This window comes from Neomonachus schauinslandi, chromosome 8, assembly GCF_002201575.2.
Source record: "Neomonachus schauinslandi chromosome 8, ASM220157v2, whole genome shotgun sequence".
Classification (NCBI taxonomy): domain Eukaryota; kingdom Metazoa; phylum Chordata; class Mammalia; order Carnivora; family Phocidae; genus Neomonachus; species Neomonachus schauinslandi.
Genome location: NC_058410.1, coordinates 34,525,443 through 34,548,168, shown reverse-complemented (window position 1 = coordinate 34,548,168; position 22,726 = coordinate 34,525,443). Strand labels below are relative to the sequence as shown.

The 22,726-nt window shown below is 36.0% G+C and overlaps 1 protein-coding gene across 1 annotated transcript in view; it reads left to right on the top strand.

Moving 5' to 3' along the window:
• The window catches only part of LAMA2 (laminin subunit alpha 2), a 472,574-nt gene that overhangs the window by 129,565 nt on the left and 320,283 nt on the right, over positions 1 to 22,726 (top strand). The window contains exons 10-12 of the mRNA XM_044917544.1: positions 2,717 to 2,877; positions 16,687 to 16,827; positions 18,953 to 19,126. Coding sequence (XP_044773479.1) covers positions 2,717 to 2,877; positions 16,687 to 16,827; positions 18,953 to 19,126 — 476 coding nt within the window. The remainder of the gene's footprint in view (positions 1 to 2,716; positions 2,878 to 16,686; positions 16,828 to 18,952; positions 19,127 to 22,726) is intronic.

The following is a 22,726-nucleotide window of genomic DNA, read 5'->3' as shown; positions in this document are numbered from 1 at the left end:
TCCCGCATCGGGCTCCCTGCTCGGCAGGGAGTCTGCTTCTCCCTCTCCCACTCCCCGTTTGTGTTCCCTCTCTCGCTGTGTCTTTCTCTGTCAAATAAATAAATAAAATCTTTAAAAAAAAAAAAAAAAGAAATTATCAGGTTTCTTTTTCATTTGACTTATGAATATGTTAAAAATGAATTTATTAATATGAAACAATATTTAAATTACCAGAATAAAATCTTCTTGGTCATCACGTAAGAGCCTTTTAATGTACTTTAGGATTCAGTTTGGTGTTTATTTTATTTAGGATTTGCTCCTCTGAATTAATATGTTAAATTGGTTTTGGCTATGACATCTGCTAGCTGTGCTATCTTGGCAAACAAATTAATTTCTCTGTGCCTTAGTTTCCTCATCTGTAAAATGGAAAACATAATAGTGTTTACCTCATTTTGAGGTTTTGAGTATTAACTGAATTAACCCATGTGTCATATGTAGTGCCAAGCATAATGCCTAGCATAAAATAAGTGCTATTTAATTGTTAGCTCTTATTATGTTTATTTAGGGTTATCTTTGTTAGATTTTGATACCAAGTTTTTACTAGCTTCATAAACTAAATTACATAGTTCTCCACGTTTTAGATGCTCCATAAGAGTTTCAAACATTGAAAACACTGTAAAAACTAATTGCTACTAAAACATTTTTGTGGTGATCTTTGATCATTTGTCCTCTTTTGATATCTTTGATTATCTTTAAAGTTCTCTTTTGCCTTATTTTCTTTCTGTTTATTTTTCAAATCTTCTTCTTTCCTGTGGTGTTCATTTGGTTTTTCTCTTTTTTTTTTTTATAATTACATGAGCTAAATTTTAACTTATTTACATTTTTTAATGTATTTAAGCTTGAAAGTGGCTACCGTTTTTTTTTCCATAAACATTGTTAAGTTCCTTTCTCACTGCTGTTATATTCTACTTAGAAAACTATTTAATCACAATTAAAGTCTTGATTTCTCTTTCACTCGAGTTAAAAGGAGAAATATTTATTCATTTTTAGAGTGGTGGAATTTTGCAAAATATTCTATTATAATGTTTGATATTTCAAATTATTTCAATCCTAATTTATCATGACATTTGTTACAAATATAGAAGTAGTAATTTATGTTAAAACAAGACTTGGATCATTTCTGCTTTGAGAAATTGAACATTTTTGTAGATTAATGATGAGCTGCAATAGGTAGGTATATACAATATAATGTGTAATTCAACAATAGTAGATGATTCACGTTTTTCTATGTCTTTTTTTTCTAATTCGTCAACAAATATTTGAAGTGAGTAGGTTACTGTCATTCTCAGCCACTGATTTTTGGCCAGTTTCTTTTTGAGCCCCCAAATCTTTTGTTGTCTATATATTTTTGTACTTAAAATTAGTGCTTCTATGGAGTATAAATATAATAACTTAGGTCATGTTTTTTATTGTATTGTCATCAATGTAAAATGAGGGCTTGTCCTAATGAATCTATTTTTTTTTTTAAGATTATATTTATTTATTTGAGAGAGAGAGCACTAGCGGGGGATTAGCGGGGAGAGGGGCAGAGGGAGAAGGAGAAGCAGATGCCCCGCTGAGCAGGGAGCCTGCAGTGGGGCTCAATCCCAGGACCCTGGGATCATGATCCCAGTTGAAGGCAATTAACCAACTGAGCCACCCGGGAGCCCCCTAATGAATCTATTTTCATTGGATTCTACTTCGGCCATTACTAATATTACAACTCTATATGCTCTCTTAATGTAGATTTACATTCTTTTTTTTTAATATTTCTTATTTTGCCTATCTCTTCTGAACATTACACGTACATAGTTTTAATGGGAGCAGTAAGATAGTGAACTCATTTACATATGATTAGCATATGGGTTGGACAGTCATTCTGCTGTGTGCTTTCCCCCTGTAATGTTCCTTTGCTTCTTTCTCCCCTCCTTTCCTTTTCTGAGTGGGCTATATTTTACTGATTTGCTCTCATACTTTTCCAGATTTTGAAAGTCAGTAACTTGTATTTATTCATCTGCATTTTCCATTTTTCTAAACAAGGAGAATTAAAATTGTCTTTTGCATTTCTCTATTTAAAAAGAAAAAGTAAATTTAAATTGCTTTCATTTCCCTCTATGTCTTGTCCTCAAAATATCTATCCCCACGAACTCTCAGTCTTTTTGTTGTTCTTGTACTCAGTGATGTCATACTTTGATGATTGTTGTTTAATTTGGGGTTTAAGCAGTATATTTTTACTTGCCAGGCACTTTTTCCATCTCATCATAGTCTGAGTTATGAAGCAACAGGTATCACAGGTCACTGCTTATTCTTTGAATGTCAGTCAGTTATGGAGATGAGTCCTTGATCATTGTGGCAGTTCTTCTGTAGTCTTAGATTTGGTAGATGCTTCGAGACTTTTATCTTTCTTTTGTTCATTCTTAGTATTTTTATTTTTTTTATTTAATTCAAATCTATTTTATTTTTTATTATTATGTTATGTTAATCATATTTTAAAGATATGTAAGAGATGCTGTGTTACCGACTCGTAGCCAGCTTCTAATTAAACCTTATACCCTTTGGTTTTAACTCTTTTTTATCGATATTCGTGAATTCGTTTTTGTGTCAAAATAGAATTTTGAATGTTCTTATCACTAAAGCCTTAGGAACTGAAGTGTGTGTGTGTTTTTCACTTGTCGATGTGTGGCTCGTCTTCCCTTAGGTCTGGCACCTGGGTCCTGTCATTGCAGACCTGGCTTCAGAGGCGTGAGCTGTGACCGCTGTGCCCGGGGCTACGCTGGCTACCCACACTGTAAGCCGTGCAACTGCAGTGGTGCGGGGAGCACAAATGAGGACCCTTGTTTTGGACCCTGCAACTGCAAGGTGTGTTGTGTATGCCGGTAAAGCTGGCTGTCAAGACAGAAGGTCCTTTTCCTTGGCTTCTCTGTTCTGTTCTGTCTGTTGACAGTAAGCCAATTGTAACAATTTCTCCTGTAAATATCCACCATCTATTCTCCTTGTGGTCCTCCTCTATGTGCCTCTACAACCAGGTTGGCGGCTGCCATACATCCACCATTTGTCTAAAAACCTACCAACTCAAGAAGGACCGGTCACCCTAAGAAGAGGTGTTACTTTTTTTTTTTTTTAACATTTATTTATTTATTTGAGAGAGAGAGAATGAGAGAGAGAGAGCATGAGAGGGGGGAGGGTCAGAGGGAGGAGCAGACTCCCTGCCAAGCGGGGAGCCCGATGCGGGACTCGATCCCGGGACTCCAGGATCATGACCTGAGCCGAAGGCAGTCGCTTAACCGACTGAGCCACCCAGGCACCCGAGGTGTCACTTTATAGCAAAAACACCTTTCCCCCATTACCCAGCTAGCCTGTGAATTGAAAAACAGCATTACAAAGAGCAACCATGTAAAACGATTATACGCTCAAACCTACCGTAGCTTTGTATCTAACTCTGAAAGTAATTCTGCCGAGGGTTACATTCTGGCGTTTTAAATAATCTCCTGAAGTTTAGACCCAGATTGTCTGAAAATCTACCTTCTGATTCTTCTGTTTTATTACCGAAAATGTAAGAAGCCCCAGGGGAATTGATTAAAGCCTCAATTTTTCCCCCTAAGAGTACTTTCAGAAATACGACATTCTCTGTTGTACCTACTCAGCTAATAGCTCATCACGTTGACGCAGAGGGATGCGTTACAACCGCAGCTTGTACACACAGAGGAAACAGAGGCATGTCCAAGTCTAAAACGATAGAACTGATTTCCTTTAACTGTACCAATCAGTTCCAAAACGTTGGGATTGAGCAGTGTTATTATCGACATTAGTCGAGAGGATGAACAATCATTGAAAAAGTTAGAATGCCGTACTGATATAAAAATGAATGTTACTTATTTTTTTTCTTTGTTCTCAATCATGGGTGGAACCTTATTAAGAACCTTTATTAAATCATTAATCTTATCCAAGAAGCTGTAAATTATATGCTTCCATTTGTTATGTGTGTATGTGCATACAAGCATTACAATATAACACAAGAAGTAAATATTAGTATTAATGTGATGTGTATATTTATTGGGACAAGAATGTCTGACATAAGAAGCTAAATATTATAATAGTTACATAATAGGCTTATGTTATATCATGGGTCATTTAGGTGCTTTTTTTGACTACTGAAACTATACAACTTTTGTCTGTGTAAACTGGCAGAAAGTCCATAATCTATAGTAAAAGTTTTCATGTACTGGAACATAGTAAATTTCCTAGATATAGTACATTTTATTCCAATATTCTTTGAAATGACAAATTGCCACAGCGCAGACCAAGACTGTGTCGCCGTCTGTGGGTGGTCGCTTGTTTAAGGACCCTAACCTCTGCTCTTCATCCTGCGTGTCTTTTTGGACAATCCTACAGGCTTAGTTCATCTTCTCTAATATTTACCAAAATGTAGCTTTTGTGGATTTTATTTCTTTTACAAAACTCCCCGGAAATCTCTTTTATCACTTGTTCAAATAAAGGACGGGCAAAGCTGAACTTAAAATGAAGAGAAATCTCCCGAGTGTCTAGAATACAGGAAATCAAACTGGAAAAAAGAAAAGGAATGTTTTTATATACCTACTGTTCATACACTGGAGATGTCTGGTATTTGCAAGGAAAGGGTAACGAGTGAGTGAGGGATGCAGGCCTCATTTTTTCCTTTCTTTGGTAAATATAGAGAGAAAGGCTAGAACAAGAGAGCTAGAGCCACTAGCAGGACTCTGAGTGAAAGCTCCTTGAGCCACTGCCTGCCCCGTGCCAGATCTCTGCCTGCCTCTGTCTTGTACCGAGCCGTTACCATCCTAGTTAAGAAACATACCTCTTACAAAGACACTTGAAGCTCTACACAGACAATTAAAACACAAAGCAGCAATTAAGAAATCATAAAAGAATAAGTAGCGTCATTAAAAGAGTTGCCCTTCAACTGTGTGATATTTTAAATAGATGACTATAACCTCTTAGACAAAACTAAATTTTTTTTTTTAGGATAAAAACTTGCAGAAAACAGATTTCAATAGACATAAACATAATTTTAAAAATCACTAATTATATGCATACAGCAAGTGAATTATAATATGCATGCATGTAATGTACTATAATTAAGTACCTATAGTCTCTTGTTTAAAAGAATAATAAATACCCAGTGTTCCAACAAAATATGCATACAATTTAAATACTGAACAGATGTTTATTAATGTAGAGAGAAATGTAGTGGGTCATTCTGTTTTACAAAAACATTAGACATAGGTGTGTCCACTAGTTTTTTGAAACAATATGGATCGATCTAAATGGTATTTAACAAGCAATACTTCATTGAGCAGCTAAGATACCGGAGACTTAAATTCAAATAAAATGATATCAATATAAATGCTCATTTCCAAAATGCATATTATCCAGAAAACATGTACACATTTATTTGATTGCACTATACCATGTAATTTTTTTTTTATGATTTTCAGTAGGAAGAAATATTGTCTTTACGACGTATGTAGACACTTTAAGAAAGCACTTGGTTATGAAGTCTTGGGTTTCAGTATATTTGTATTGTAAATTTTAAATGGCTAACATTCTGGTAAGATATCGTACTGAGAAAAATGGGCACCATTTCTGCCACTTCAAGTACAAATATGCTGGATGAAACAAAGTAAATAAATTTGTAATCATGTTGATTCAGGAAAGAGAGGGAAATTTCTAGATGTCAGACCCAAGAGGGAAATATAAGTTAATAAGCATAAGCCTAAGCAAAGCTGAACAACAAAGGTCATAGGGTGGGGGATGGGAGGCTGGTCTTAATCCAAAAATGTGGGTTAAAGTTGGGAGTTTCAATGGCCTCTCTAGGACTTGACAGTAGGGTTTGGGCTCATGGAGGGAAATTAAAACTAAGTTCACTTAGTTTTCACTTAGACTCTAGAATTGTCCCCTGACAGTGAAACAGGCACTAGAAAATTCCACCTGCAAGCTGGCGGGGGCAACGGTATCTTTCTTTCTCCTTTGGGGCTCTAGGTGGAGAAAAATTAGTGTGCAGTGAGGAAGCAAACACCCAAACCTGTGCACCACATGGGAACGGGGTCAGTTTTATTCTCCCTTTATGTTAGAATTCTTCAACAAGTCAGGCAAGTGGCATTCCCACTTACTTGCCTCACCTGATGATAAGCTCACCATAAAGCAGTACACTGCACAAAAGGAAAATAACTACAAAATGAAATCAGAAGCCACAAAAGTCAGAATGTTTGTACACTAAGGCCTAGAAGAATAGATAGTCTGAAATAATTTGTATAAACATAAAAGTATATATTTTTATCATATGAATCAGAAAAATATGTGAAAAATGTATAATCATAAAAATATGATTTGAAGATAAAAGAATAAAAAATAGGAAAAACAGTACAAAATAGGGCCCTATATTAAAATAAACAAGCAGCTTTGGAAAAGCAGTCAATATCATTTACCTCTAGAAATAAAAATTATATAGAGTTGAAATTTAAAATTTAGTTGAAATTTAAAATTCAGTGAATGGGCTGAGAAAAATATTAGAAGCTGCTTAAGAGAGAATTAGAAATGCAGACCTGAGGAAATTACCTATAAATTGACACAGGGAGGTAAAGAAATGAAAAATATGAGATGCTAAGTGGTGCGGCTCATAGAAGGATAAAATGCAACATAAGTAGCAGGAGTCGCCAAAAAAGAGACTAGATGAAATAGGTGAGAAAGAATATCCAAAAATGATGGAGAGAAGAATTGTCAAGAATTAAAGAAAATTCAATATTTTCCATTTGAAGAAGATAAAAAAGAAATCCACCACCAAATCTCCTAGTAGAAAACTTGCCCACAAGTTAAGATTGAAAGAGTGTTAAATGTATTAGTTATATTTTTATTGTATATATCATATGTACTAGAGACAAATATATATCATATGTACAAGAGACAAATATCAGATTACTGTGTGTGTTGACCATTCTCAGTCCAAGTGCATTGAAAACACTACTCGATGATGTATATTAGCAAGAAACATATTGAAACCAGGAGAGAGTCCCACTGGCTTGAAGAATGTAAGAATCAGTCTATAAAAAGCAATGGAATTTCGGGGCGCCTGGGTGGCTCAGTTGGTTAAGCGACTGCCTTCGGCTCAGGTCATGATCCTGGAGTCCCGGGATCGAGTCCCGCATCGGGCTCCCTGCTCGGCAGGGAGTCTGCTTCTCCCTCTGACCCTCCCCCTCTCATGCTCTCTCATTCTCTCTCAAATAAATAAATAAAATCTTTAAAAAAAAAAAAAAAAAAAAAAGCAATGGAATTTCTATACATCAGTGATAACCAATTAAAAAATGTAATGAAAATATTTAGAATAGCAACAAAAACTATATGATACCTAGAAATAAGTATTTTTAAATGGAGATACTTTTTAAGAAGATTATTGAAGAACGTAAGATAAAATTTTAAATGGGGAAATAGAGAATAATATCAAATCCTGGTGAAAACCTGGAGAAATGGAAATGTTTACTGCTGCTGTCATTTGGGTAAATTAGTACTACAAGCTTAGGAGGACAGTAGGGTATCTGGTATCATTAAGATAATGAAGTCCTGTCAGTCAGTAACTCCACGTCTAGATATTCACACTAAAGAAACTTGTACAATGTGTAGAAAGAAGCAAAGATGTTCACCATATACCTACTTGTTATGATAAAAATTAGAAAAAAGTTGAAATATCCGTAAATCAGTAAGAAAAATGAAGTGCAATATTTTCATAAAATTTGACACAAGAAACAGTTCCAGTGAATGAAATAGGTCCTCATGTTTCAGCATTGATAAATTTCAGAAACTTCAGGTGAGGTGAGGAAAACCAGTGTCATCATGCTTTCATTTGTGTGAAGTTGTAAGACATAAAACAGTTTTATATTGTGTGCACACACACATATATAAATTAAAAATTTTTAAATACACTGATATGTGTATTTCAGAGGAGTAAACTCTAGAGAAAAGGGAAAGGACTACGATAGAAGTGAAGTGAGATTCAAATGTGCCTAAATATTCCTTTAAAAATATATCTGAGGCACACATGGAAAAATGTTAATATTTTTCAACCTCTAGGTTATGGATAATGGATAATTGTCATATGTACTTTTCTGGTGCTTTAAAATAATTCCTAATTTAAAATTTCTTTAATCAAAGGAAAAAAAATTCCTGATTTGAAAAGAGGTAAATGAAATTAATATGTATCAACTACTATCAATTTTACACATAAATTTTCTGTTATATCCTTGTTTAGACAATGATATTAATGAACATCATCCTCATTATATTTCAAAATATGAAAACAGCGCTAGCTCAAGACATGAAAATACTTACTAATTTTTATGCATTATTAAAATTTTTGAAATTCCTCTATCTTCTTGTGAATTACAAGAGGCAAACATTCTCAGATGTATAAGTCAGTTGAATGTAAATGCTGTTCAGACTCTTGGTATTTATTTTAAGTACCACATGCTAGAAATCGGCTCTTTTGAAGTTTGGTGTCATGTTATCCATTCAAAAGCCATTGGATTGCAGACTCTGATACATAATATAAACTGACCTTGATCTAGGTTGGAACATGTGCTTTTATTTTATCAAAGTCTTTAATAGAAAGATAAATAGTGAAGTAAAAGATTAGAAATCAAAGTGTGTATTTTCATTGTGCTTTGCTTTGGGTTTTTTACTGCACTTTCCATTAGGTCCTTACTGGCCTACAAGCTTATGTGATCTGACCTTGGGTTATCCTCCCAGAATGTTCTGGAGCTTCGGTCCCTGTCTTCCAGGCTGGCTTACATTCCTTGGGGGCACCAAGCTCTTTTTGGAATTTCAGAGTCTATTTATGTATTTACTTGTTTTTAAAGATTTTATTTATTCATTTGAGACACAGAGATACAGAGAGAGAGAGAGAGAGCATAAGCAGGGGCAGAGGCAGAGGGAGAGGGAGAAGCAGGCTCCCCGCTGAGCCCGGAGCCCGATATGGGGCTTGATCCCAGGACTTTGGGATCATGACCTGAGCTGAAGGCAGACGCTCAACCATCTGAGCCACCCAGGCGCCCCCAGAGTCTATTAAGATGAGTGGGAAAACCTCATCCCGAGCTGCGGCCCATAGCTTGCTGGGCAGTTTTCAAGGCTCATCTCCACTTTCTTAGCAAAGCTGGGATCCTAGATTCCCTGATAGAAATCATTCTCCTGTCATGATCACTTGTAACATCTTTGTCTGTTCCTTTATTATCTTTTCACAACTTGCAATCTACTTAATATCAATCTCACTTCTGTTATTTTTTCTCTTCATCGATCAATAAGAAGCTGGCAGTGACTCATACATAAAAAAGAAGGAAGAAAGAAAATGAAATAATTGCAAAAATTTGAAAGTCACTGAAATTGGCTGATTCTTATTTCTTAATCTATAAAATGATGATATTAAATCTTTCTTGCCTAACTCTCAATAGGTGTAATTATAACATCGAAGCCTTTTGCAAGTATAAGGGATAATCATAAAAACGTACTAATTACTTTTTCTGTTTAATTATATTTCTTTTTACAAGTAGAGCTAAGTTTCCACTCATTTCCTCTAATAGGATTTTCATGGTGTGTGCTAAGACTTTTATTGGTTTTGTATTTCCCTTTTTTTTCCATTTATATACAGGAATGATCACCTCATTAACTTGTTAGGCTCAAACCCTGGGTATTTCTACAAAAGGCATTCAATTTATATATTTGGTCCTGAATCTAAATTACAGATGTAAATTTTTGACCATGAAAAGTGCATACCGGAATTCGTCTCTTGCAACAGCGACAGTTGAGAAATATTATGTTAATCAGTTTTTTAATATGAAAAGCTGAAGTTGTGCAAAGTGAGGACTCGTTTTCTTCTGTTTTCTTCTTTCTTCCTAACCACCAACTGCTTATTATTTAGCCATGGAGCAGTGTATTTAAAGAGTAAGCACTCAACAAATACTGCTAATTAGGTGATTATCCCTCTTTTGTTAACTTCTTTTAATACTTGGATGCATTAGAATGAAGCCCACAACAGAGGAAAATCTGTAATTGACTACAAATGCCCCAAAAAACAGGCATGACTGCAACATTCCTGGAGCAATTATCACAAAAAATAACTTAAATGTCACTGGAGATACTCCGGGTAACTTTGTCAATAGAATTCCCAGTCGACTAACAATCACAGTTAAACCTGTACGGCTGAAGTTGTACCTAATTTATAAGAAGGCAGCTTCCTGAGCACGGATACAGGGAACCGATTGTGGCTCTATTTCTCTAGAGAGAGCCTGTGCTGAGGAAATGCTAGCAAAAAGAAAATTGGTGTCAACCCAACAGTATCTGGTAAGCGCTGTGAATTGTGCAAGACTGTTGAATCTCAGATCTGTACCTCTGAAACAAATAATGCAATATATGTTAAGAAAAAAAAGAAGAAGAAGAAGATAGCAGGAGGGGAAGAATGAAGGGGGGGAAATCTGAGGGGTAGACGAACCATGAGAGATGATGGACTCTGAAAAACAAACTGAGGGTTCTAGAGGGGAGGGGGGTGGGAGGATGGGTTAGCCTGGTGATGGGTATTAAAGAGGGCACGTTCTGCATGGAGCACTGGGTGTTATGCACAAACAATGAATCATGGAACACTACATCTAAAACTAATGATGTAATGTATGGGGATTAACATAACAATAAAAAAACACTAAAAAAAAAAAAGAACCTAGTAAGGTTTTTCTAATTCAACTTTGGTTTTAGAGGAAAAGACTACCAAAGGAGAAAGGCAGTTATTATAAATATTTTGTAGGATTGGCCACAACATATCTACTTACCTACTCAGCTAAATATGTATCTAAAGCATGCATTTCTCCCTAAGGGGGTGAACATTGGTTCTAAGAGTGAAAATGCCATTTTCATTTTACATATACGGTACGGCAAACATATTCACACAGTGTATCTGTACACAGACTATATCTGTGGAATGAAGATTTCATGGTGAGGATGATTATGAAAAAAAGAAAAAGGTAATGAAATTGGCTCCTTAGGGGCTTGAAAATAAAAACTAGGCTGGGAAGCGCTGGTCTAAAGTGAAGAGGCACTGTTTATCATCAGCAGATATAAGAATAAAAATATTTGTTACACAGATTAATTATTTACCATGGAAAAGTGGTTGACTATTATTAGTTGCTATTTAATTATTTTAATCCACTAGAATGATGGTTGAGAAACCAAGAAAGTGGAATATTTGGTTTTAAGAAAATATGGTGATATAAGGGAATATTAATCTCTAGAGTGGAAGTTGGGAGTGTTCTAGAAATTACCTATTTCATGGGCTTAGGTGTAAAAATAATCAGTAAATTTGTAAATTACAAAAAACAAATCTATTGAATTATATTAGAATTCTAAATAAGTAAAATATTAAAATTACTGGATTGACGAGCTGTCCATTTGAATGCTGAGAGAGAATAAATTAGACCCCCCCTTTTGTTTAAAAAAACAGAACAACTTTTAAAAATTGTATTAAATTATATATTAACTCTTTTTGAAGTTGATCAGTATAAAGAGGTAATAGAATGATAGCTAAAGGAGAGAGAAATCTCATGACTAAAATAACATTTGGGCTGGAATTTGCAAACTCACCATTATTAGATATTTAGGATCAGTTACTTTGACACCTGTCTTATTTTTCTGTCTTATTTTTCCTGCAGAGGCATGGAGGACTCTGGAGATGAAATCTGGTGTCTGACTCACAGCATGTCCTCAGTAACCCTTTAGGGGCAGTGACTTCCTTCTGCCTTGTAGTATACTTACTTGTCCATACTCTTACTTCCTTTGCCATAATCCTCCTGAACATTTTTATATTCCCTCAGGCATCTTGCATATTGCTTTATGTATAGTATATCACCTATGATTTGATGAATGAGTAATAATAGCAAATAAGGGAATAGTGAAAAATAACATAGATTTTATTAATAATTTGATACTGACAGCATAGTAAATTAAATTGCTCAAGGAACTTACCCATAAAGCAGAAGATTCACTCTCAATCTGCAAATCAAAAATTCATATCAAAACGGTCTTCCAAAAATGATTCAGGAATATAATCATAGCCGCTTCATGTATGGCATTGTTGATGAACCACAAAGAAGTTTTGAAAAAGCAATTATGTACCTTGGAACCCATAAAAAGAATTGAGAACCAAGCTGCCAAGATTGTCTATGTTAGCAATCTAGTAGAAGGTGGGGAACTTGTCTCTACAAAGGTTCAATATAAGTCCTGGAACACTATGCCTTTGTGTTTGAATTGTGCCACTCTAAAATATATTAAATATCAAACTGTGATGTTTTCACTGTTTTGAAGCTAATATCATTTGAAAGAAAACTTTGGAAACACAATCCTTAAATAAGAAATTACTTAGATATACTCTCAAGGGAGATTGGAAAAGGAGGAAGGAAGTAGAACCGGCTATAACTAATTAATTCTCTACAAGTTGAGACATGACCAGAAAGCAGAGTTCTAGTGTTCTAAAAAGATTTTATCTTCAATTCATCTCCTGTCAGCCTCGAAAGGCCCTTTTAGTTATGCCATGAAGACAGATATATAAGTTGGTGCTATATCCACCATATTTGCTATTTAGTTTTGGCTTAGTATTTGTCTGTTGTAGAACCTGAGAAAAATCAGAACCAAGCACTTTTCAATCCAATGAACCTAGCTACCACTCACTAAAGAAAAAAATATGGTGCAGACACAGGACTAAATAAGTAGGAGTCTAGAAACTTAAAGTTGTGGCATGAAGCTGACATGCTATGCAATCATGTGTAAGGTCTATGAAAATCTTGTAGAAATTGATCATTACTTGTGAGGAGGGTTGAAGTGAGCATGGGGATGTAGAATAGGATTAGCTTGAAGACCTATAAAAAGGTCTAAAATGTTTTGGTTTGAAGATTGTCACAAAAAACAAAGCAAAGCTATCACTTTGGGTAACCTGTTTTTATAGGTATAAACATCCTATTATCTTTACCACAGTGTGTTGAGTGTGTTTACTCATGGTGTGTGAGAAGGATTCACAGAATTCTGAAAATTTGTTGTACTCAAGTAATGGTTTATTATGGGGAAAGAATCAGCAAAGACAAAGGTGCATAGGGAATTGTCTAGAAGAGACCAAGTGCAAACTTCCAGTTATCCTCTCCCAACAGAATCATACAGAAAGTATTTATTTCTCCAGCAACAACGTATGACAACACTTATGAAGTATTGCCAACCAAGGAAACTCACCCAAGTCTTGCTATTCAGGATTTTTATTGGGAGGTCAGTCATTTAGGTATGAAGCTCTTATATGACTGACCAGTCTCCAGGTCCCCCAGAGATCAAACTGATACATTGTGACTCAGGAACCCAGGTAGACAAAACTAGGCATTCACCATAAATGGCATTGTTAGCATAAACTGTCTGGTGTGACCCCTGGCCCCAGGTATACAAAGACATTTTTATCAAGCAGAATATTCCAAGGGCTTATAGGTTATCTCCCAGGAGCTGGTCAAGGGATGGTCTTTTCAGTTTAGAATATGCAGGGTTTGAGCATTCCCAGGCTATTGAATTAACCCTTTACTGCACCATATGGTGATGAAAGAGTTCTTTGTACCAGTGTCTTGCCTTTCTTAGTTGACATTTTACCTGTTCCTGCCAACTTAGGTGAATCAAGTATAGTTCTTTTGGTTTACCTCCTGCTGAATGACCTGTAATGATTTACCAATTCCTAAGAGAAAAGATCCATATCTCAGAGTAACCTTGAAAGTTCATTATGTGAGGGCAGAGACACTGGAAGCCAAGTACCAAGTGCAGACCCTAGCATACAGGAAATACTCAGTGTGTCTGTTTTGAAAGAATAAATAACGAATGAATCTTCCACTCTTTGAATTATTTCTTGTTTCCAATCTCTTTGCTAACATGGGTCTCTCATTTTATCTCGTCCAACAGGTTGAATTTTTAAACCAGGTTTCAAAATTTAGGTCAAATTCCACTCCTGTCCCAAAGCCTCCTCAAGGCTTTGTAGCACAATTAGTCCCTCCTCCTCTGTGTTCCCATAATTTAATTGATTTTTCAGATTCATGATCCTATTCCACCTTGCATTATAGTGGATTGTAAATATATCATTTTACCTGGCTCTAGATGTTGACTTTTAAAGACAGAGACCTTGACCTATCCATCTTTTTTTTTTTTTAAAGATTTTATTTATTTATTTGACAGAGAGAGAGAGATAGCGAGAGCAGGAACACAAGCCGGGGGAGTGGGAGAGCGAGAAGCAGGCTTCCTGCCGAGCAGGGAGCCTGATGTGGGACTCGATCCCAGGACCCTGGGATCATGACCTGAGCCGAAGGCAGACACTTAACGACTGAGCCACCCAGGCACCCCGACCTATCCATCTTTAGAGTCCCTAGAATTCCTACTCAAATGTGTTGCCTCAGGTTACTAATTAATTGAATATTGAAATCATTTAATCATATTTTTTCAAGGTTATATTACCAGGCTAAAACAGAGATAAGGAAAATGTAATGTCTAAAAATTTCAAATTGTTGAACTCAATCTGAATCTCAGAAAAGTAGTATTATGAACTTTCAAATTAGAGTAAATGAAAAGTAGATTAGACCAAGTGCATAAGAGCACAGTCTACAGAACAGCTGTATTGTGTCCTCAGTGGGATAAGCTAAACTATAATTATAGAGGTGTTTCATCTTTTCTGCCTGTATACTCTTCTGAGGATCCTCCCAACTTCAGGGCTTTGGGGAGTTATTTGTCACCATAGGTCTGAAATTAGTTTTGATTAGTTTTCCTGACATTTATCATCTGAAAATATCTGAAATCTGCCTTAGAAATAAAAACTAGCAGGAATGTCTGTGGCAATAATTCAATTTGTATATATATATCAGGATGCTAAAATTTGACATGTGAAACAGGCCAGGAGACACCCCTTTGTATGGGTTCCCCACAATATAGAAGTGATTGTGGTCTTACGTGGGTCATACAAATTAAGAGTCAAAAAGTTAATTTCAAATAAATTATTCTCTCAGATATAAGCAGAACCTCTTTATTTGTTTATTCTTACAAATCTTGCCATTTTTTTCACACTCTTGTTCTCTCTCCTATTTTTTCTCCTATGTTCTCAGATCTTATCAACCCTATCTTCTGCCCAGTCTTGATTTATTCAAAAAATAGATATATTAAACATCTACTATATGCATAGTACTTTGCTGTGGATGAAAAGCACAACCACCAAGAAGTTCACTGGGGCATCTGGGTGGCTCAGTCAGACGGCAGCCTTTGGCTCAGGTCATGATCCCGGGGTCCTGGGATCAAGCCCCAGTCGGGCTCCCTGCTCAGCAGGGAGTCTGCTTCTCTCTCACTCTGCTTGTGCTCACTCACTCACTCACTCACTCACTCACTCAATAAATAAATAAATAAATAAATCTTTAAAAAAAAAAGAGAAATTCATTTAAACTTAGTAAAATTTGGTTTAGCTAGTGCTCAATGTTGACCAGGAATGCCAGTATTTTCTAGGAACTATAAAGGTTAAGACAAGGTTGCTACCTCTGAATAGATTATGGTATATAACTGGAGAGAACATCTCAGAAGATACAGCTATGCTTTTTTTGGTGGTTATAATAGAGCAATGTACAAAGGACGATGGGAACACAGCTGAGAGAGAAGTTCTATAAGGAGAAGGAAAGCTTCAGAATTAAGGTGATGAAGGAATTCAAGGAAGAGAAAAAATGTGGAGCAAATGCAGGTGTAGGGAATACTGAGAATCTGTTTCTAGAAAGAAAGGAGCCTTCATTTAGAAGTTATTAGTTAAGATTAACTGTTCTTTAAATTGAGAGACTACAGCCTTCCCAGTTTTTCATCAGATAATCAGCTTTCCCTGGCCCGAGTCCACGGTATAGGCCCATCTATAAACAAATAATTTTTCAGTATGTTGGGACTAGGATTAATGATACCAATCTGGAGAGCAGTCACTGCATGAGATTTATTTTTCCCATATTATTACTATATGATTAACTGGCTACACCAATGTATTAAAGAAAACACTGAAAATTAACCAAGAAAAAACTTTCCTCTTTTTCTGCTTAGTTGCATCAAGGAAATCTATGGCCATTTACTCCAGTTTCTCTCCCTGTCAGGTTCTCATGCTGGCCCCAAGTGTATGCATTTTTAATATGTAATGTGGAAAGCATCTTGCCATCTGTATAATATCAACATGCTGTTACACATCCATGAGTTTAATTCTCTAATTTTGTCATATATCATGTGTTCTAAGAGGAAGTATTTCAACAACAGAGAATGGTGAACCAGACTGCGTCCATTTTCCTCAGTGTAACTCACTGCTGTATTTATCATGGTGTTTACTCTACACTCTTGACATACATGAAGATCAAAACTGTAGCTTTTACGACAGTAGATTGGTATCCAATATCCTTTTGCATCAGTGTGGCTAGAAAGGAGAAAGCTTAATAAAGAGCTTTTTGAGCAGATTTTTAAAAATATCATTATCCTTTAAATATGGTTGAGGGGTAAAATGAAGAAGATCCAGTGTATATTTTCCTTTCATGGAACTAGATAGAAACAGTTCTTTATCTTGAAGAGCATCTCTGTTTCTATTTGTAGGAGAATGTTGAAGGTGGGGACTGCAGTCGCTGTAAAGTCGGTTTCTTCAATTTGCAAGAGGATAATCATAAAGGTTGTGACGAGTGTTTCTGTTCCGGGGTTTCAGACAGATGTCAGAGCTCCTACTGGACCTATGGCCATGTAAGCAATAGCCTTTTCATTCTGTACACTGCTCCATTGTTCTTTTGTAAGAACAATGGTTCTTTAAAATGGTTTTCTGGTAGTAAGTTTCTACTTACCATTATCATGAAGAAGGGATGGATTTTTCTTTCAAATGCTATTTGTGTATTTTTGATCAAAGACTTGAAGGTTTTATTTGTAGCAATGTGGAGCCTGGAATCTCTTAGAAGTAGTAAATATTAGTCTTTTCAGTGTCCATGATTACTGTGTGAAGCAGTAATGGGATTATTGTGATTATAGCCCCAAGGGCATATGATTCAATCGAGAAAGCATCAGATATGATATGAAGAGTTGTGTATTCCATTCACCAATATTTTTGGTGTACAAATTAAGAAGAATTACTCCCCATTGCCTTTTCAACTCTGCACAGACTGTGGTTTGTGTCCTGATAGAGGACGTATGAGAGGAAAATGGGACCCTCAAGGAATTTCAAATAGCCTGTATGACAGCTCTTAAGACTACAGAGTAGCAGAACGCAAGCTGGAGAAAGAGAAGCCCGGGGAGGGCGGGGTGGGGAATGAGAAACTCTACCATATGGGGTTGCGAATGCTAAGTTGGATTCTTATCCTTGGAGAGCCACTGGGATATCTTAGCAGGGGAGTGATAGGACCAGATTTGTGCTTTACCAAGCACACTTTTGCAGTAAACTACCTTACAAACACCGCTTCAACTTTAATCAGGTAAGTAATCCTTAACACAACTACCAAATATTCTCTTCTGCCTGTGTTGCTTTTATATTAAGTCTATAATTTCATAAGTAGTTTCTGATTGTACTCGCATGTTTAAATTGAAATCTATACACTATTAAATGTATTGCTTTCAGAACAGATTGCATAGAACCAACAGCAATTAGACATCTAGCCCACTTCCTCCTCCTGTTTGTAGAGTTTCACCCCACCCTCTAGACTGTTCCATTAACATCAAAGTTCCATGGTCAGCAGAAGAGCAGAAGTGGCATTTAGTCTTGGTTTTCAGCAATTAGGTCCAACTGATATTTGCATTTTGGTAAGACTTCTGGAATGAACTTCCTCTGAATCTCACTGCGCTGTCTTAGCATCCCTGAGGGATGATGTTAGAAAGAAGAGAGAGGAGTAACATATATCTTAAGGTCTAGTCCCAGCAATTCTACAGCTTTGGGAGATGGAGAATCAAATGACCTCTACATGAAAAAAAAATTTAAAAATATGTCATCCACAGATTATCACCATCACTATTCTGCTCCCCATCACCTACAACACCAAGCCACTCACACACATCTAAGTGGGCCCCTGGTAGCCACAAACCTCAGTATCTTGTGTTTTGTCCCAACTAGGTAGGGCAGTCTAAATTAGAATTGTAGCTGTATGCCCTCTCCCGGCTGGAGTCTAAAGATAAAAAAGCAAATCATCATGTGTTTCCTAATTTTTCCTTTAAGGATCCTTCCTTTTCTGGGCCAAGGATCTAGGCTATGAATTCCTACAACACTTCGAACCCCATGGGATGGACTAGGTATAGCATTGTGAGCTGTGGCCATAGCAACAGGATGGTGGATTCAAATGTCCTTAAGCCTCAAAACTGAAATTTAATTAAGTGGAATGGGTAGAAATGCTGAATTAAAAGCTACCTTTCAGGCGCTTGCATATTTTATTTCTTTTCCTGTGTTTTACAAATATATATATAAAACCTTTTGAAATTATTTTTCCCCTAAGCAACAAGAAATTATTAGTGGAATGAAATACATGCAATTTAGAGCCCAACTATCTGATAATTTATCAACATTATAATCATTGTGTAACTTTGAACACATTTCTATTTTTAAGAAAGAAGTATTTGGAGTTATAACTTCTTAAAAAGTACTGGATCAATAAAAACAGATTATTACATATTACTATCCAAACTCCTAGAATCAACAAGAACACAATGAGAATCTATAATGAGTACATATGATAAGTTTCACATTTTCCACAGCTCTCCTGTTTTTCTAAACTTTAATATATATTTTTTTAATTTCCAAAAAGTGGACACTATACAGAATAGGAAAGAAAGAGTTGGAGGTGGTTTTTGGTTTTGTTTTTCATAAGTAAGATGATGGTGTGTTTTCTTGAAGATACAAGACATGCGAGGCTGGTACCTGACGGACATCTCTGGCCATGTTCAAGTGGCTCCCCAGCAGGATGACTTAGACCCACCCCAGCAGATCAGCATCAGCAGTGAGGAATCCCACCATGCCTTGCCAGAGGGCTACTACTGGAGTGCACCAGCTCCCTATCTGGGAAGCAAAGTAAGTCCACACAGTGCTGGCTTCTTGCTACTTCGCTTTAGCGGGTCAATACAAAGAATGGGTTTTATTAAGTACGTTTTTAAAGAAAGGTCAGAACAAATTCATGATGCGTTGGGCGGCCAGAAGCAACTAAATCAGTTTAAGTTGGATGTTTCTTCAAGGCCCCCTGGGTAAGTACGTATACCAAAAGTTAATGGTCTATAGCATCCCTAATATACAACTTTACATAGTTGGTGTTCTATGCTAACTTTTTTTTTGGGGGGGGGGAGTAGTTTCTAAGTCATTTTTATGCTAACTTTTTGAATGAATGAATACACTGATGAAGACTCTAGCATAGTTTTGCAAAACCTTGAAGACATTTTTGTGAAACAAATGATAAATATTGGAAGAAACTGTGTTGTGTTTACTTGAAATCGCTGTTTTTCTAGAGTTGTCTGTGGTAGGATACTTACTGAAATTTTCTGCATCTGCTTCTATTTTATTTCAAAGCTGATATTCAAGACAGCTAATTTTTCTACCTTGTATGAATGTTAATTGGAAATGAAATTTATTATATAACTGACTTAATGCTTGCCATGAAGCTTATGCAAACAACATATTTCCTGGAGCTCAAAAAGAAAACTACCCTAAAAGAAATGCCAGATTGAAAACACGTTTGTTTTAAAGCCCACTCATACATATATAAAAACATACACAGATAAACAAATGTAGCAGCTTCAGACATGCAGGTGTTTTTTGTTTTTTATTTATTTTTTTCTTTTGTGGATGAACTCTAGATAGGGACCATGGCTTTTATTATTTTATTTTATTTTATTATTTTACTTTGCCGAAGAATTTGTTGGAAACCAAATTTGGCATAGTAATTCTAAATGTTCTGCTTGTCCTGCAAAAGTTAGTATCTTATCAGCTGATAGTTAAATCACCTAATCACACCAGAAACTGTAACGGTGACAGAAAACTCCCTTAGCAAATTGATGCTATGTAAGCCTCTGAGTTTTCATCTCTAAGAATATAGTGTTGCTTTTGAAGAAATCTTCATTGATTAAACAAACAAAATATATTTATTGTAAGTGGCTCTCTTGCATGGCGTATGAGTATTAAGAAAGAAAAAAGTAGTTCACATCTTATTCAGTGAATGGGAACTGGTGGTTTTAGCTGATTAAGAAAAAAAAAATTTAACTAGTGGCCAGTTTCTTATTTTTAGCAGACTTCTAAATGCTATTATGAAAAATGTGTTAATGAATAAAACCCGTTTTTCAACGAATATGTACTTTAAAAGAGACAGTGTGTATGGCATAAAATTCTACAGCTGTAATAAAAATCCAATTAAACTTGTATTTGCAAGGCCTTTTATAGCAAGAAGTCATTCTATACTGTTCTATTTTGGAAGCTCCTGTATTCCCAACAACACTAAAATAGCACATAAGACTTGACTGTTTACAGCTTAAAATTGTGGAAAAAATAAATAAATATATAAACTGTCAAATTTTTTGCCCCTGCTCTGAGGAGTTCAGAGAGGAGCCTTGGGTCAAAATTGGATGCATTTCAAAGGTCTTATTTTTCTTACAATGGTGAAATTTATTTAAGAATAGCTTATAGTAGAATATTCTTTATGGCATTTTCCATATTTTTTCTTTGGTCATATGCTTTTTCTTTCTGTTGGCTGAAAATCAAACTGACATAAGGAAAGCAAGCAAATGGGATATTAAATAGCACCAGAGCAAAGAATTTGGACATCCTGTTCATAGTTGTTGGTGCCCAAAGATAACTTCCTTTATCCTGGCTGAGCTTTTTCTTAATAACCACCCACAATGAAGCACTTCATATCCCCCCACAGATCATTTTCACATCAAAAAGCTCTGCTTCCCTGTGCTTCAATTTCCACTCAGTGAACAAAATAATGGTAACAGGGTGTGCAAATTGTTTGAATATGGAAGACATTTTTTAATGTAATGTGGAAGCCCTTGGTGGTTTACTGTCAGATATCTCAGTATGAATGAAACAATTTGCTTTAATAACTGAACCATATAAATTTTTGATACTACAATAGTACTGCAAGCTCTCACAAATTACCACAGTACATCTTAACTGCCATGTCACATCACGTAAATTATAGTCATGATGACATGCTTAGCTTGGTTGATTTAATATCTTGCTAAGGAAATGGAAAATTGTAGGGCCCTGTTTGTAAATTCAATAAAGCCACTTTTTCTAAATAGTTGAGGCTAAATTCTTTACCAGTAATTGCTGTTCAAATCAGAGCCATTGCCAGAATCTGACAGAAGTAGTATATCAAGAAACTAGTGCATCTGCTTTGATACTGAATTTCATTTACATCCATGACCAGGAGGCTGTGGGTATATCATCCCTCCTCCACTTTTTTAGTGTTAATACCTAAGTCAAAAAAAATATTTATGGGGTTCTATTAGCTTTGCTAAATATTTGTATAACCAATTTTCAAACATTTTCCAAATGACTTGGTTATAAGGCTCCTTATAACAGAAGGGAGATGTGCTGTGCATATTCTATTATAATGAAGATGCCACATGGCATTCTTCCTTTTTTTAGGAACCTGACTCCAAATAATGAAACTGCTCTCACATGGGATACACTTTGCTGACATAGAGGTCCACCCGATCGTGAGAAAACTCAAGCACACTCGCCAATTTAGCAAGGGAGTATTTCTTATCCTAAGAAACAGTTTTATATACTGCCCATCTAAATATTTCCACAATCTCCATTATGAATTAATTCCTCAATGACAATCTGGAAAAAAAATTTTATTCCCTCACCTGTGGGTGATTATTTAGCACAGTTGGCACTATCCAGTGTTACTTCCTCCCACCCCTCACTCAAGAGAGTCAAAGAGGAGTAAGTCAGGCACCCACAGGGTTGTACTAGGCAGCATTGCGTTTTTCAGAATGCTTGGCAAGTGTTAACGCCTGGTTGTAGGGCATTGGTTTAAGCTTAGGGCTAGGCAGGAATGGAAAGAACTAGAGGACAATGTCCTGCTGATTTGCTATAGGCTACAGCTATTCAGAAACAGTTTGGGTATTTCAGAGTTGGAATAATTCACTGCTTTAGTAAACTAAGTCCTATTGGAACATGGAAATAGTAATTTACTTAAGGTTACCCTAGTGGTCTGAAATAGTGCAGCTTCCAAAACCAATTCTCTCCACATCAGTAAAGTTCCCTGAGAATCTGGCGTGGCTTGTCTACTGTTCCCGCATTACCATTAAGTTTTACAATCCTGTCTCTGAACATTACTAAATTAATCTTATGTGATTTGTTCTTTAGCTAACAATGCTTATTTTCTACAACATTACATTGTTTTTTTCTGTTTCCAACTTAGGGAGCTTTTAAATAGTTTCATGTCATTGCCAAGAGTACCTATAGCCGCCTAGCTTAAGATGCACATTATGAGTCTGCTGACAAAATATCATCTGGCTTCCAAAAGTAATCTCTGGTTCTTCTCTGTTGTGCTTGCTTGACTTTCAGTTCTGTCTCTCAGATCTCAAGTTGAAGCTGTGGGTTTGAAGGAGATTGATGTTTGAGATTCACAGGACAGGCTCGTTCTTGGCACATAAAAGGAGCTCAACA